This window comes from Sphaeramia orbicularis, chromosome 8, assembly GCF_902148855.1.
Source record: "Sphaeramia orbicularis chromosome 8, fSphaOr1.1, whole genome shotgun sequence".
NCBI lineage: Eukaryota > Metazoa > Chordata > Actinopteri > Kurtiformes > Apogonidae > Sphaeramia > Sphaeramia orbicularis.
In genome coordinates, this window is record NC_043964.1 from 32,071,883 (window position 1) to 32,087,417 (window position 15,535).

General features: G+C 39.2%; 1 protein-coding gene across 4 annotated transcripts in view; it reads left to right on the forward strand.

The window, feature by feature from the left end:
- Positions 1–14,278, forward strand: part of septin9a (septin 9a) — a 71,299-nt gene extending 57,021 nt beyond the window's left edge. For all 4 annotated transcript variants that reach the window (XM_030141780.1, XM_030141782.1, XM_030141781.1 and 1 more), the window contains 9 exons: positions 4,906–5,115; positions 6,308–6,436; positions 6,573–6,654; positions 6,924–7,061; positions 9,513–9,630; positions 10,218–10,313; positions 10,991–11,087; positions 11,976–12,027; positions 12,826–14,278. In XM_030141780.1, the coding sequence (XP_029997640.1) occupies positions 4,906–5,115; positions 6,308–6,436; positions 6,573–6,654; positions 6,924–7,061; positions 9,513–9,630; positions 10,218–10,313; positions 10,991–11,087; positions 11,976–12,027; positions 12,826–12,967 (1,064 nt within the window). In that variant the 3' untranslated portion in view covers positions 12,968–14,278. The remainder of the gene's footprint in view (positions 1–4,905; positions 5,116–6,307; positions 6,437–6,572; positions 6,655–6,923; positions 7,062–9,512; positions 9,631–10,217; positions 10,314–10,990; positions 11,088–11,975; positions 12,028–12,825) is intronic.
- Positions 14,279–15,535: the final 1,257 nt, after the last annotated feature.

Consider the following 15,535-nt stretch of genomic DNA (forward strand, 5'->3'; position numbering starts at 1 on the left):
TTTGTAGAATCGGAGCAAATCAAGCACCATTTGTAGCTATGGAGACGATATGCCAACAGACATGTGATTTACTGTAAAACACACATATAATGAAGATGAGAAAGCGACACGTCTCCAACACAAACAGACAGGGACACTCACGCACGGGGCCTAGTGCCAGGTGACACGATGAGCAAGTTGAACCCTGCAAAGGTCAAAGGGCACATTTCTCTAGAGAGCTGAATGATGAGGTCTCTGGGAACTGGGCCTTACTGCACAAACACAGTGACTTTAATAACACAACAGACCATGTTTGCACTGCCACCACTCCAATTTCCCTGTTTTATTAGGGGATTCACTGTCAGAGGGTGGGAAGAAGTGTTTGTGTGTGTGTATACATGTTAACGTACTTCCCGTGGGTCTGTCCTAAACCACCACGGATGGGGTTTTTAATTGATTCTGTGCTGGAGAGCTGTGGGAGCTACAGTTCAGTTATTTGATGGCCTCATGCACTGAACGTCATTGTTCTGCACAAATTTCTCAGTTGTGTTTGTATCATTGCTTCCTCATAGGGGAAACAAGCCATAAAAAGTAGTTTCATTGGAGCACCTTCTCTTTTGGATCTTTTGGATTTAATCACACTGGAAATGATTTGCAGCAGCCCACACACTTTTGAAGAAGCATCTGGATTGCCATCAAAACAAATGTAGCCGTGATAAGAAGAGACTATCTGGCAGACCTGCCTTCTCCTGTCTGGGAATGTAAATAAAGGACAAAAGAAACAGATGGTTTTAAAGTGGGTCCATAAAAAGATTTCAGACCATAGAAAAGAAGTAAACAATGCATTTAGAGGATTAGTCCACTAATGTGTATTTGACATGGAGTTCTAGACAAACAAAGGAACGAAGTGAAATGAAGTACACAAGTCCAGCCCCTTCCCAGAAATGAAGGAATTGTGTATTATGTTGCATCGGTGGAAAAGTCAAAGCCAGACAAATTTCACTTTCAAATATTTCTCTCACTTCATTTTTAAGAATACAGCACTATTGCAGTATGTAAATTGAATGAAACAAAAGCAAAGCATATTATGCCTCATTGCAGAAGTGAAAATTAACCTTTTTTTTTTGCATTGTGCATCACACAATCTTGCACAAAAACAAAGAGGAGGTTTAGTAGAATCAGAGCTCCAAGCATTCAATGAGTCATTCCTTAAGATATGAACTTCTCCTCTTCCAAGTTTCCAATCCTTTCTTTTTTAGATTCTTCTCTTGTGAGCCAAGTCAGTGTGCACAGAGGGTCAAACCACTGGTTTGTCATAAGGGGACTAACCTCAGTGCAGCTCTTTTCCAACCTAAACTGGGAACATGACCTCTGACCTACACACCACGTTGTCAAGATCAACACCCTGGACAGCTGGAGCACGGCTCAGTGGTTTGAGCCACATCTCTACTAAACATAGATGACACAGTCACAGTGCTCCTCATAGTTCATTGTAGTTTTAGTGACTTTGAAAAGATCAGACGATAGACAGGGACATGTTTGACTGTTTTTAATTATTTACATCCTTGTTTAGAGGCCTGTTCATAGTTATTGAGGAATGCCCCAAGCCCAAAAGTAGAATAAATCTCAAACTCTTTTCTCCCCATTGTTTTTTTTTTTCCTCTCTCCCCCTCCTTCTCTGTTGTTGTTTCTTCACCGTATCCTTTCTGCCTATTACTACATGGTGGTCTGCTCCTTATGCTTCTGCTTCTTCTTGGCTACTTTTTCATGACACTGTTCTTCTACAGTCTTTCCTCCATCCTGCTCTTGTTCTTTGTCGCCCCCCCCCCCCCCCCAACATGTCTCATCATGGAGACAACTACTGGCCATGTTTGGGGGGGTAAGCAATCTGATATGCTGAAAGGAAGAAAAAAAATGTGTGGCTGTAATTGAAAACAGAATTACAGCAAGTTCAATGAGTCATTCTTTTCTTTCCCATTTCTGAAGTTAATTTTTCTTTCTTACAGACTCATAGGAAACACATTATCCATGCCATCCCAGAACTGAACTTTCAGAAAGCAGAGCTGAACGAACACTCAAATCAATGTTTAGTACATGCTGTCGACATGTTAAAATGACACAGACACTGTGCTGTTTTAAGGTTCCTTGTGGTTGCTGTAGCTGGCTGATTAGATCAGTGTCATTTAACTAATTATTGCGTTGGAAAACCAAGACATGAATCACAAATGCTCACGTGACTCATTCCAAACACTGTAGGCATTTCAGCTTCATTTGAGAAATTGTTCAACATAATTTAAACATTGGACGCCTAATTGATATGCCACACAGGCTAATTCAGCACATTGCCAAAGCAATTACACCAAAACCACACGATTCACATTAGAACATGGACCAAACAAATCTAAAGCTTACAGTAGTTGGTGTGTTCTCTTCCCTTTTGACCTGACATGAACCTGTATGAACCTCCTTCAGTCAGCCCGGGGTTAGGCTGAGTTGTGCTGATGTCCACCAGCTGGTAGACAAGCAAGGCCAGACATTTTTCATGTGGAGGTCAAATGTCTTTTATGGGGTTATGCTCCCACTGGCTGTCTCCTGACAAATGTGTGCTCAGACTAAGAGCCGTGATAGGTTTTCAGCAACTTGGCACAACTTCATGGACGAGCTAAAGGTCCTGAATACCTCTGTCTGATAAATGGTCAGAGTATCCAGATGCGTTACAATAAGCGAAGTCCTTTGGCGATGTGGTTTTATTCAATCTATTTTTCAAGACTTAAATGCATTCACACAATGCACTTTTCTCGCAGCTTGGCAGTCCTATATCAACATCACTACATGTTGTGGTTGTGGTGGTTTTCTGTGACTGACACAAGGTTGAAACAGTTTACTACCTTTAATGAAAGAGATTTATTTTCACTTAAGGCTTGAGCTGCGTTTCCCACAGTACTGGTCCAGGACTTTGAAAGTGAGGCCTGTGTTCCTTTCACTGCTGTTTGTTTGCCAAGTAGTTTATAGTGTTTGACACAACTTTGACTTAGACAGATGGGTGGTGTGCATTCATGAAGGACAATACTTTGAAGATCCTTCCTGCTTCTGTCTGGGAAACCAGCTAGTTAAAATGCAGGATACAAGGACGAATCTGAAACTTTGCTGCTCTTTCTCAGCCTCCAATGCACTTTGTCTCTTGTATTTTTCCACTCGTGCTTCAGGTTTAGTCTTTATTTACTATTTACAAACAGGTTGTTAATACAGTAGATGTAGATAGCATTGTTTTCAGTAAACTGTACTCAAACAAGGAAATGAGGCCCTTCTTTCAAGACGGTATGCTTAATGCAAAAACTGCTTTTAACTTAATACATAATGTTCTCATATAGCCACTAATCATAACAAGCCCTATGAAAAAACTGAATTAATTGTGTATTTTATCACTATTTAATCTATCATCCTCTGTTTTTTAAGCTCATAATGATATCGATTATGGCAAATGGATGATAAAAATGAAGGTAATCAAATATTTATGGAAGTTTAACATGCAAAAGAAAGTGTAGTCAAACAGAAAAAGCTGAAATGACTAAGATATGTAGTATAGAATCTGTGAAGGGAAAGGGTGAGGTTGAGCAAAAAAAAAGAAAACACACAAGCAGAGGTAGGGGAATGTAGGTGGAGGGCAGTAAGTCACAGTAAGTTGCTGACTGTCTGCTGGAACAGGATGAGGAAGTGGTGAAGAAGGCCAGGAGAGCTGCTTCCATAGGTGGGTCGCTATGACACACGTGCACACATGTAAGACCTCAGACAGAACATGAACTGCTAATGAGTTTCCACAGGAGTGTTATTCTTCACTGAATATCGTACATTAATCAGTGCACTGTCCATCTGAAGTGCATAACCCTTCTGTCTGCAGCTTTGTCATTCCCTGCTGAGTTTATCCAACCAGTGACAGTTTCTTCTTGTGGAGGACCAAACGTGCAATAAAATTGAGTCCGTTCCTGAATCAGATAGGAAATTCCAAACGACAATGGCTAAATGTGTATCAGGTCACAGTATTTTGTGACCTGATACACAGGTACAGTATAGTAAAATCAAGCATAGTAGTCTGTATGTGTGTCTCTGGGTGTGAGCCAGCGGATCTGGGTGAGTGGATCAAGTTTCACACTCGTTTTTTTTCCACTCTTACATTAGCAAGATAGTTGCACTGTAATGTGGAGTGTAAGGGAAAGGGAGGCCTAGTGAGGGGAGGCAGCAACATGAGACACTGTACATACAGACTTACAAGCACTGCATACTCACTGTACATTCTTAACCTACATTTGTTTAATGCATTGTTATGCAAAGCTGGTTGTGCTAGTGTGTTGTAAGTACTGCTGTTAACTCTTGAGAAAAGTTGAATATTTGTCTTATGACGGCAAACACATCCTTAGGCATTCCATGGGAGGACGTTAAGCTAATCATTATCAAAACAAACTGCAGGGAAAGCCTCCTGCCAAGTGCAAAGTTCCGTATTACTATAGTGTATATTTTCAAATAGTTTTCTCAGGAGTCAAATCTGTGGTTGCATGAGACCTGCCATTCCTGCTGTTTGAGAGATGTTTTTAGAAGGTGTAAATGTTTGGTTAGAATGTGGGTTAATAAAATATTTGTAAGTCCGCTGGTTGCCCCACTGATGAGTTTGTTGTCAAAGATTTATTATCTGCATTTGATCAAGATGTGACCGAATTTTTTGTGCAGCTAGAGTTATTGTAAAGTTGTTCCTTTTTCAGTGTTTACATCTCTCATCCACTTCCTCATCTTAGTTCCAGCCACATTTTTTGCATTCTTGTCTGCTAATTGGCTGCTTATGTGTTCTTTCCCCCTTCATACTCCCAGTTCCTCTACATCACACCTCAATACGTTACCTATAACTATTTCTCTGTTCTCTCTTTGTCAAACCAGGGCCAGAGGTGATTCCCAGCTACAGCAGCAGCACCATGTCTGAGGCAGTGGTACCTGATGTGATGGTGCCCCCAGCAGTGGGTGGCCTGTACGGGGAGAAGGCTGGTGGTCCTGTGGTGGACTTCAGTTACGTGGGTATTGATGCAATTCTGGAGCAGATGAGGAGGAAGGCCATGAAGCAGGGTTTTGAGCTCAACATTATGGTTGTAGGTAAGTAGAGAATATCTAAATTTATGATACTGCAAACCGGAGATAAATTATTTCTCTGGCCTTGTTTGAGCCATGTCATCAGTGTTAATATATAGTATCAACACTTCAAAGTCATTTTAATAAGCAGCCACACACAGTAGGACTAGGGACTCTTTCCTTACAGTCCTCACTTCTGTGATCAGACACCTTTTAAGCAGAGGCTAATTACACACACAGTAGACAGGCCACCATAAAACCCACACCTCCTCCCTGCTGGATGTCTCCTGGATGATGTTGCACCCACCGGTTGGTCTGTGTTTCATCCTGAAGTAAATATGCTGCCTAAGAAGCAGCCTTAGGGCTGAGACTTGAGAGGTGTAAAGTTTTAGAAGAAATATTAAACTGTCTCCATGTGGTTTTTGCATTCAGGATAAATATCATTATACCACTTAGTAACAGGGATCAGCATGGGAAGGAAAAATGTGTTTAAATGCAAGATGATTGCGTGTGTGTCTTTACAGCCTACAGTGTTTCAGAGATTTAATATGGTGGCTGTGTGTAGTTTCATAATGAATAACAGGTTAATAAATGCACTGAAGTGTAAAGTCATATTTACACTGGGCAGAAATAGAGTGAACAAGGTGTGTTTTGCATTATGTTACTATTTTTTCCTCTTTTATTGCTGATATTATCAAAACATTGTTTACTGTTTTTTGCCAACTGTGTCTTCATCATGACAATTATAACTAATCACTTGTATCACTGTTTAAAACTGAATCTGTTCTATTTTCATAATTTTTGTTTGTCTTTTGCACCCATTTCTTGCCAATGTCATCTCTCAAACGATGTTAAAATAATCATCAGCTTTTAATGGTATTTTTCTTACTTGATTCTCAATATATGTTGAGCTTCTTGATTGTTTGAAAAAATTGGTTTGCTTTGGATCCACTCTTTGTGTTTGGGTTACACTCTTGCGTTTCTATGGTTTTTACTGGCAGGAGGTACCTCTGGCTTGTCACTACTCCATCCTAACAACTTACAACCTGAGTTTTTAACTGCCGTGGAAAATAATCAGTGGCTCTTGTTTGGGTTTTATTATCTGCCAAGGTAGTAGCATGTGGGCCGCTAGGCATCGACATGACAAGCAGCGACTGTAGAAGAACGTTTTTTCATCTGCATAAGGTGTTTCACTGTCTGTGTTTTTTTCTTACAGGACAGAGTGGTTTAGGAAAATCCACCTTGATGAACACACTGTTTAAGTCGAAAGTCAGCCGTAAGTCAGTGCTGGGTACAGGCCAGGAGAAGATTCCCAAAACCATTGAAATCAAGTCTATCAGCCACGGTAAGGCCCTAAAACCCCATGGTGTTTTCTGATGTGTCCAAATTTTATGGATTTATGTCTGAGTCATACGTCATTCATTTGCTGTACAGGGTATTTTATTATGTTGGTGACCTTGTGTGTGTTTGTTTGTGTGCAGACATTGAGGAAAAGGGAGTGAGAATGAAGCTGACAGTGATCGACACACCTGGTTTTGGAGACCAGATCAACAATGAAAACTGGTAATGTACTTGTAACTTGACATCGGTTCTTAATCACATGCCCCTCACCTTCTGCTCATTCACCTTGTTAACATATTTTTGTTGTTTCTGTCATTCTGTATCCTTATCATCTTTCCCTCTGTGCCCCTCCTTTTTCCTCCTCTTCTTATCCGACATCCTTTTCTACCTCTGTGTTGCCTCATCCCTTCCTTTGTTATCCATTATCTGTCCTCCTCTTTCCTCCCTCCCACCCTCTATTATTCCATCATTCCACCTGTGCCATTGTCTAGCTGGCAGCCCATCATGAAATTCATTAATGACCAGTATGAGGCGTACCTGCAGGAGGAGATCAACATCAACCGAAAGAAAAGGATCCCAGACTCGAGAGTTCACTGCTGCATATACTTCATTCCTCCTACCGGACACAGGTAAGGACACCTTCAATCCAAATCTAGCATATAGTATAGAGACCTATTGACACAATCGGATGCTGGGGGACTCTGAGGATTGTGAATGAAAGTAGAACAATAAAAATTCTGAACAAAGAGGGAAAATTAATATCAGATTAAGCTGGGACAAAATGGTGTCATGAGGTGTCAGTGGAATTTTTAACATTTAACTCACACCACTTCATATTGCTGTTGTTACCAGCCTGGTCTCAGTTTGAGATGTAACATTTCAGCATGCAGCAATTTATCATATTGTTTGCTAAGTGCTGTAGAGTGCTGGGCTGTGTGTATTAAGAACAAAACTCTGTTAATGGTGTATATCCCTCTTACACTTCTTACAAAAATACACCAATTAATGTGACTAGTTTGCTTTAAATTTGTTTAGTTTGAAATTCTGTTTAAATTATATTGCAGTTTGGGGGGAAAAATAATTCTCCAACTTGCCTGTATGTTTCATCTGTATACTGTAAGTTCTCTCATTTTAATGGGGCCAAGAAACCCTTACATGAATTAAAATCTACATCATGTACATGTTGGGTGGTGCAGTGTTAACACTGTAGCATGAAGGTCCTGGGTTCAAACCCTGCACTGGTTCAGTAGAATTTGTATGTCCTCCTCTGGTTTTCATGGGTTCTCTGTAAATTGTCCATAGGTGTGAATGTGAGAACGAATGGTTATCTCTGTGAGCCCTGAGATGAACTGGCTGCCTGTACATTATGTTCATGGTGAAATTATGTACATTTACCTCTGACAGCAGAATAATCCACAAACCTATTAAAGCTCCAATTCTGCAGGAGATATGTTTATGTATATATGATATGACACCCCAGCCCACTACTTCATTCTGATTGGTCAGTGATGACATTGTGCAGTCTGTTATTTCTGAATAATAAACTGTTACATAAACTGTCAAACTCTCAATCAGTGTTGAATCCTTAAAGTTGCTTTCAAATCAATATTTGTTGTCAGATGTTTCTTTCATCACCTTGTCTGTGTGTATTTAATAACAACTCATTTTTTTATCATCACATTTTTGTTTATTGTGGTCATTTAAGTGTGAAGTAGTGTTAAACATGCATTCATTTTCTAAACCGTTTAATCCTCCGGTGGGGTCTGGGTTGTGTTTGAGTCTTTCCCAGATATCAGCAGGTGGGGGGGGGGGTCATCATAGGGAGGACATATGACACGAACAATCATTTACACCTATAGGCATTTTAGACTGACTTATTTGCCTATTAAGTTCATGATTTTTGGATGGTGGGAAGCTGGAGTACCTAGAGAAAACTCACACAGACACAGGGAGAAGTTTTTTTTTTTCCATTCCATTTTTTATTTGGACACTCCTGTCCATATGTAATTCACCTCAGCACGTTACAACATGTCCCAGAACAGCAGTCGACATTGGAAGGAAGGACGGTCTCACCAAGCCACAATCAGCGCAGATTCCCAAGTTTTTCTCTCTGGGTCTCTTACAGACACACACATCTGTCTCTGATCGAACTGTATAAGCTGCTCCATTGGATCGGCCCCACACTATTCAGAGCTTCAGGGGGTTGGGTTATACTAGCAGGAGAAACTGGGGGAGGGTGTACACAGTCTCATGTGTCTATCAAGCGATAGATTAACCACGCATTTCATAGCTTTTGCTATTGCGTACCTCTGGCTGGTTGCTGCGGCTGGTCTTGGGAAAATGTTGAAAGCAGCTGTGGATTGTCAGCCTCGTCCCAGCACACACACAAAGATACACAGTTGATCTACGAGCACCATTCAAGCGCTGTACCTCTATTAATTTTTGTGTCATGCCTGTCTTTACTCAGGCAGGGGGCTGGTGCGAAATGCCCCCCTGTCCCTGTGCCCCATCCAGTAATGTTTCATGTTGATCCAACACTGCAGATGTCACATGGCCTGGCCAGCAGCTGCTCAGGGTTTGCCTTAAAAAGCCTAATGGGAGAGGGGCAGGAAGGACAAGAGAGACACAGAGTCTATGTGTGTCTGGGTGCGTGCAGTTTTGCACTTTGTCTTTCTGAGTGTTGTCTACAATGAACGCACAAGACTCATTGTTGACAATGGCCAGGCTTTGTCTGTGTTTTTACGTTGACGGCAAATTTCACTACTTGAACCACACTCAGATGCTTTTATTAATCTGCAGAAAAGGCCTGAACTCCTATTATTGATAGTAAGTTTTGCAGTAATAATAGTGTTTTGTATAATATAAACAAGTTGTAGGTTCAGTGTAAACAGTTGGAGCTGTAAATGTGTGAGCAGGATGGTAATACCCCCAAGTTGACAATAGTTGGGAACATGTGCCCTCTGCTGGACAAGTTTGGAATTACAAATCTCGTCATTTCTATCAATGTAACTGTATATTACATTCATATTTTACATATTTTTCTCCATCTGTCTCTTTGTTTCGCTCCATTTGCTTCTCAGTCTTCGGCCTCTTGATGTTGAATTCATGAGACGTCTCAGTAAGGTGGTCAACATTGTCCCTGTCATTGCCAAAGCAGACACACTAACCCTGGAGGAGAGGGACTTCTTCAAAAAGAAGGTAACATGCTTCAGGCTCAGGTTCTATCTGCTGTTTTTTTCCTTTGTCTTGATTAGATTTTATTGTAGGAACATTTTATTTCTTCCTTCCTCTCTATCTTTTCCCCCCATTTCTTCTCTTCTTTTAACGAGGCTTAACGCTTTTATTTATATTTTATTGGATTTCACATTTCACGGTCCAGGGTGTCAGGACTTTCCATCGTCATTATCTGTGAAGAGGTGGAACCCTTTTTGTTTTATGTGTTTCCACTCACATGTGGTGTATGTGCCCGACAGACTTAGTGTTTGCAGAAGTTTATACATAATAATCCAAGTTGTGAGCTGCTTTGTTTTGTTTTATACACATAGTGATCAATGACTAATCCCAAACTTTTAGAGTAGATTAGAAAGCAAATTGGCGTTAATGTCACCTTAATGTGTACACTGTGCAGATTTAGGTTCATCTGACTCATGTCTTACTACATCACACACACTGGTCTTATTACTCCTGCAATTAAAGGTCTTAGTTTGTATCCTTTAAGAGCTGTAGTGGGTTAATGGTTTGTTGTTGTGTTTCTCTGTCTGAATGTTTGCTCGTGTTCTCAACAGATCAGGGAAGAGCTTCGAGCCAATGGGATTGATGTCTATCCTCAGAAGGAATTTGACGAGGACTCTGAGGACAGAATGATCAACGAGAAGATCAGGGTGAGGGGATCATTTTAGGCACTGAAAACTGAGCATCAACGAAGATAGTTAAAAAAAACATCATTATAATTTTATTTACTGTAGATTCATTTTGTTTTCAGGTGGTACGAATGCATAAATACTTGGAGGAATTGACTAGTTTTAGTTAAGCATTTTTGTAGTAGTAGTTTGTCAGGCATTGTTATAATCTAATATCTGTAGAGCAGTGCTTTTTGAAGGGAAATCATAAAATATATAAAAGTATGAGAATTAAATAACGCATAAAAACAGTAAATTAATCATGTCAGGACATGCTCTCTGCTCGAAGAATGTTTTAAGAAAGAGTTAAAAGTATATGTAATTTTAAAGAAGATAGTCGGATGGAAGAGTGTACTGTAAAGATCCCACATTGTGCAAAACTGTATTTTCATACACCATTAATACTACTGTGGGGAAAACAAAAATAAAGCTTTTTGTTTTGTTTTTTTAACCTGCCGTTCTATATTGTTGGAGTTTGTGCTGCCTTAATCATTGTAATTTTTATTAGTTTTGTGAGGAGTTGTTTTTATTATGTCATTTTACATTTTCCTTTTTTTACTTCCAGTTTAACTCTATTAAGCCTGTTGTCCTAAAACTATACCAGATCATTTTTGATATATTGAGATAATTAATTTGTGCCATCATTGTTTACTAAGCAGGAGATGATCCCGTTTGCTGTGGTGGGCAGTGACCAGGAGTATCAGGTCAACGGCAGGAGGCTGTTGGGGAGGAAGACCAAGTGGGGAACAATTGAAGGTAGTTTTCTTTTTTTAAAAATATATTCCAGTGTATGGCGCTCTTCTGGATGTTTTTTGTTGAGAATAAAAGACAAAAGGAGGATGGGTATAGACCGTAGACAGTCAGTCAACACAACAATGCTGCCTTCAGTTGTCAGACTGTTGTCGTGGCTGCCTCACAGACACAGTATGTCTGATGAGGCCTGTATTGTTTACTTGGTCCTCTTACCCACAGATCCACTCTTGTATTACAGTGGATGTACTGTGGATGCTCTAGTCAGAAATAAAATATGGGTGAGAAGTGATTTTTGTACCCTTTTTTTTCTCTTTTCTCTACCTTTATCAGGTAGCATTATGCTCATTTGTTTCACTGTATTTCTTCCAGCAGGAATGGCCTCTCAATATTTAATTATGTTATCCACTCCAGACAGCAGGCACCTCCCCTCTAACAAGTGTCTCATAAAGGAAGTTTCATTTCCTGAAACCGTGCTTCTCACACACACATACACACACACGCACGGCAGGAATTTTTTTGCAGTTCGTCTTATCTCTTTAGAAATATTTTAAGTAGATGAAGCAAGCTTGAGATATCTGCAGTCGGCAAGGTCATGTAAGTGTTGACAATGTACACTGTGTCTGAGGATGTCACAGTGCCTCCACCTAGTGGACTGTGTGGGAAATTTAACACAAACCAACTGCAAAACACAACAATCAAATGTTTTATGGTGTTTGGTCATGTTTTTAGTATTAATGTTCCCTGTTGAAGCTCACCCTTACTTTACTGCTTTTGTTTTATTTGCTTTTTTTATTCTCTTATGGGTCATTTTTGATATTCTGCATTCTGATAACTGATTACTGAGTATTCTAATTATTGAGTATTCTGATTACTTCTCTTTTTTTCCATCAGTTGAGAACATTGCCCACTGTGAGTTTGCCTATTTACGAGATCTGCTCATCAGGTGAGTGAACTTTGTGTCCACGTTTGTATCTAGGTGTTATATTCAGTTTTGTTTCTGCTTAATTTTGCTGTTGGTAACTATATACTAGTAGCCTAAAGTTTTGGGAATGACAGATGGATTCTTTGCTTAAATGTGATTTATTTGTCATTAAATTTCTTTGAAAACTACATGTTTCCAACTTTTCTTCAGTGTACCTCAGAACAAAAACTTTAAGTCTTTAGTGTATAAAAGTAATTGTCACATTTCAGTTTTGTTTTTTTTTTTCTTTAATTTTCAGACAATGATAAATTTGAACAGCACCAACATACAATTGAGGCAAGATATAACAATATAAGTAATATATGAGTAACATTACTAACAGTAGAAAAAAATATTAGCTGTCCCACCTAGTTTAAAAAATGTGGTTTTACTCGATAACCCAATACTCATGACCATTCTGCTGTTTCAGGCCTGTCCTGTACAGAACGTACCTCTTAACACATGTGACAGTCTTTGAAATGGCAAAATGATCAAAACAAGTTTTTCATCCCACACTGAGGAAACAGGCAGCTCTTTGTCTGAGCGTTTTTAGAACATTGCACATGGTGTGCAGCATCCAAAGTGATTGCAGTACAATATGATGTGCATTTAGCGATACATCTGTCCAAATGTATTCTTAATCTCACTTTTGACTGACAGTCAAGACATGTCAGTGTTGGGGTATAACTATAGTTTATACATTTCTGATGTAAAGGGCAGCCTCTAGGGTGGTGTTTACTGTCTGTCCTCTTACGTGACTTTGATTTGTGTTTCTTTCAGGACCCATATGCAGAACATTAAGGACATCACCAGCAGCATCCACTATGAAATGTATCGCGTGAGGCGCCTCAATGAGAATAACACGGCGGTGGCTCATGCCAACGGAATCCCAGAGCATTACATCGCCGCCCACGAGATGTAGACGCCACCTGCCCCCACCGCAGTTGGCTTCACCTCGGTGTAATTCACTTGCTATGAGACTTTGTCCTTCTTTAACAGACTTCCCACCGCTGCAGTCCTCCACTCCATCCGCCATCTCACAGGTGGGATACAAGGTTAAAAGCCAGAGGGACTTTATTTTTACTGACGTTCGGCGGCTGAATGGACTGTTCACGTCGGTTTATTGCCTCGTTAACGAACACTATCCTCTCACCATCACTGACAAAGAGAGTGAAGAGAAGTTCAATTCAGTGTAAAGTGCAGCATCTTAAATATACCTGTTTCCTGATCTTCCTTTTAAACTCTGTGGTTTTACACGTGGTGCCAAAGATTTGGCATCTGCCAAACATAAGGACTGACACTCGGTACATTTGTGTCGGATTTGCCTTAATCAGTAACATGTTAATCCTATCCACTTTTACTTTTTCCAAGTTTGATGTGTTTTAGCAGCGCTTATATGAGTTTGTGCCTTTGCAGAAGCACAGTTTCCTGTTATGTACACACCTGGATCAATGTGTGGAAAGCAATATTCTCCATAATTGCACTTGATCACATACATAGTCATAGAAAACATGTTGGAAGGGGGCTGGGCGACACTTTGCCAACATGTGACACATACACAGTCATAGCAGCCTCTCTGTTCATCTGTGATGCAGCATCTGTCAGCTCTCGCTCCAAAAACCAATTACCAAAAATAGCACATCATACGTTTGAGTTGATCTTTTTGTCACAAATTGCTTTAACTGTTTGTTATATGTTAAATATGGATATCAGGTCCTGGACGTCTTTAATTCCCTGTAATTAATATCATTGTTTATTAATAGAAATATCTTAAGAGTGATTTAAGATGGAAAAGTATTTATGCACGATATAAAATGTGAACATTTGTCAATCCACTTACTCAGATCATTTATAATCGCATATTTTCGATGCTTTTGGGCCTGTCATAGTGCCTTATTTATTGGTGAGTGTTGGCTAACATGTTGACTGAAACTGGAAAGAGAGTAGGATTGTCTGTGCCAAGTTGACAATGTTTTTGAACACTTTCCCATTTTTTATCTAGGTGAAAAAAAAGTCTGTCTTCCATTGAACTGCCCCGTTAATCTCCTGTTTTCCATAATATATCAAGGATCTTTGTCTGACACATACATTATATAATTCCCTAAGCGTCACTGTTATGCTCTGTCTTGTATATTCTTCTGTGTTCTGATACTTTTTTTTGTACTTGTATTATTAATAACAAATTTCCTTTATCTTATTTTAAAGAAATAAAAATTAAAGTTGTACATATTCACTTTCTTTAATTCTTTAATCCAAAAATGTAATTGCAAAGCATCTCTATTTACTTCACAGTCACACATACTTGCATATGAGTTTAGAATGAACAACCAGAATGAGTAAATTTGCCGTTACAGAACACACTTTAATTTCCTCCTGCACTGGAGCCCCATGCAGGTGTAATTCACATACTGTAGCACTTTAATTGCCTTGTCATTAAGTCTTTCCTTGATTAGCCTCTGAAATCAATATGGCTGCCTGCTAGGTCAGTGCATGGCTGATTAGCACTAATTATTTGAATGCATGAGTGCCTTTTTTTCCCTCGCTAGGAAAGATGGGAGAAGATAAGTCATGAGCTCCAGACGAGACGTTAGATCACTCTGAGGATGTGCAGGCATCAGCAAACTGAGGTACTGAGGCAGAGCATAATTAATGGTTTAGCAGAGTGTAGACCGAGCTAACAAATGAATGTCAAGTCAAATCAGATTCACTTTTTGTTTATTTGTCAAGGACCATACTCTAAAACTAAGAAAGTGACAAAGATGAAACTACCCGCTAATTCCCATCTGCATTCACCAGACAGGTTGCAGGCTATATCTCAAATATTGTATCTTAAGTACTAAATATAACTAACAAGACTATTTTGTCAATATGTTGGTGTAAAACTGTGAAAAAAAAAAAAAAAAAAAAGCGATACAGTGGGTCAATACATAATTGAGGGACTTTTTTAGTTAGCTTTAACAGCATCTTCTGTAACATAGTTAACAGTTATATTTGACATTTTTGCTGTTTTCAGCCCTAAAATTAACATAACCATTACACCACATGGCATTTTTACTGCAAGATTCTTCTAAATATCATATATACAACTGAGTAAAACTGAAAGTTATTTATAAAGATATTGTAGTAACAGTGTTCACATAACGGTATTATAAATCCACACACTACTTTATATTCAATAACTATGAAAGAGGAGAAAGAACATACCTTGGAGTCCTGCCAGGGTTTTCTTCAGAAGGAAATGACATCATGTGGAGCAGGTCATGTGATTTGGAATTAACACACTTCCTTAGGAGGTGGTTTTGTAATGGGTAACTTAGTTGAAAGTGGTTTCTCAGACACAGATACAATTAGTTATTTTCCATATAAAATTTGATATATTGCCAAAAAAGAAATATCTGTGATGATTATGTCAATTTAATAAAAAAAAGCACAAAACGATTTTTGAATAAGCTCATTTTATTATTGTTTAGCTAATTAGAAGGTGGTTGTT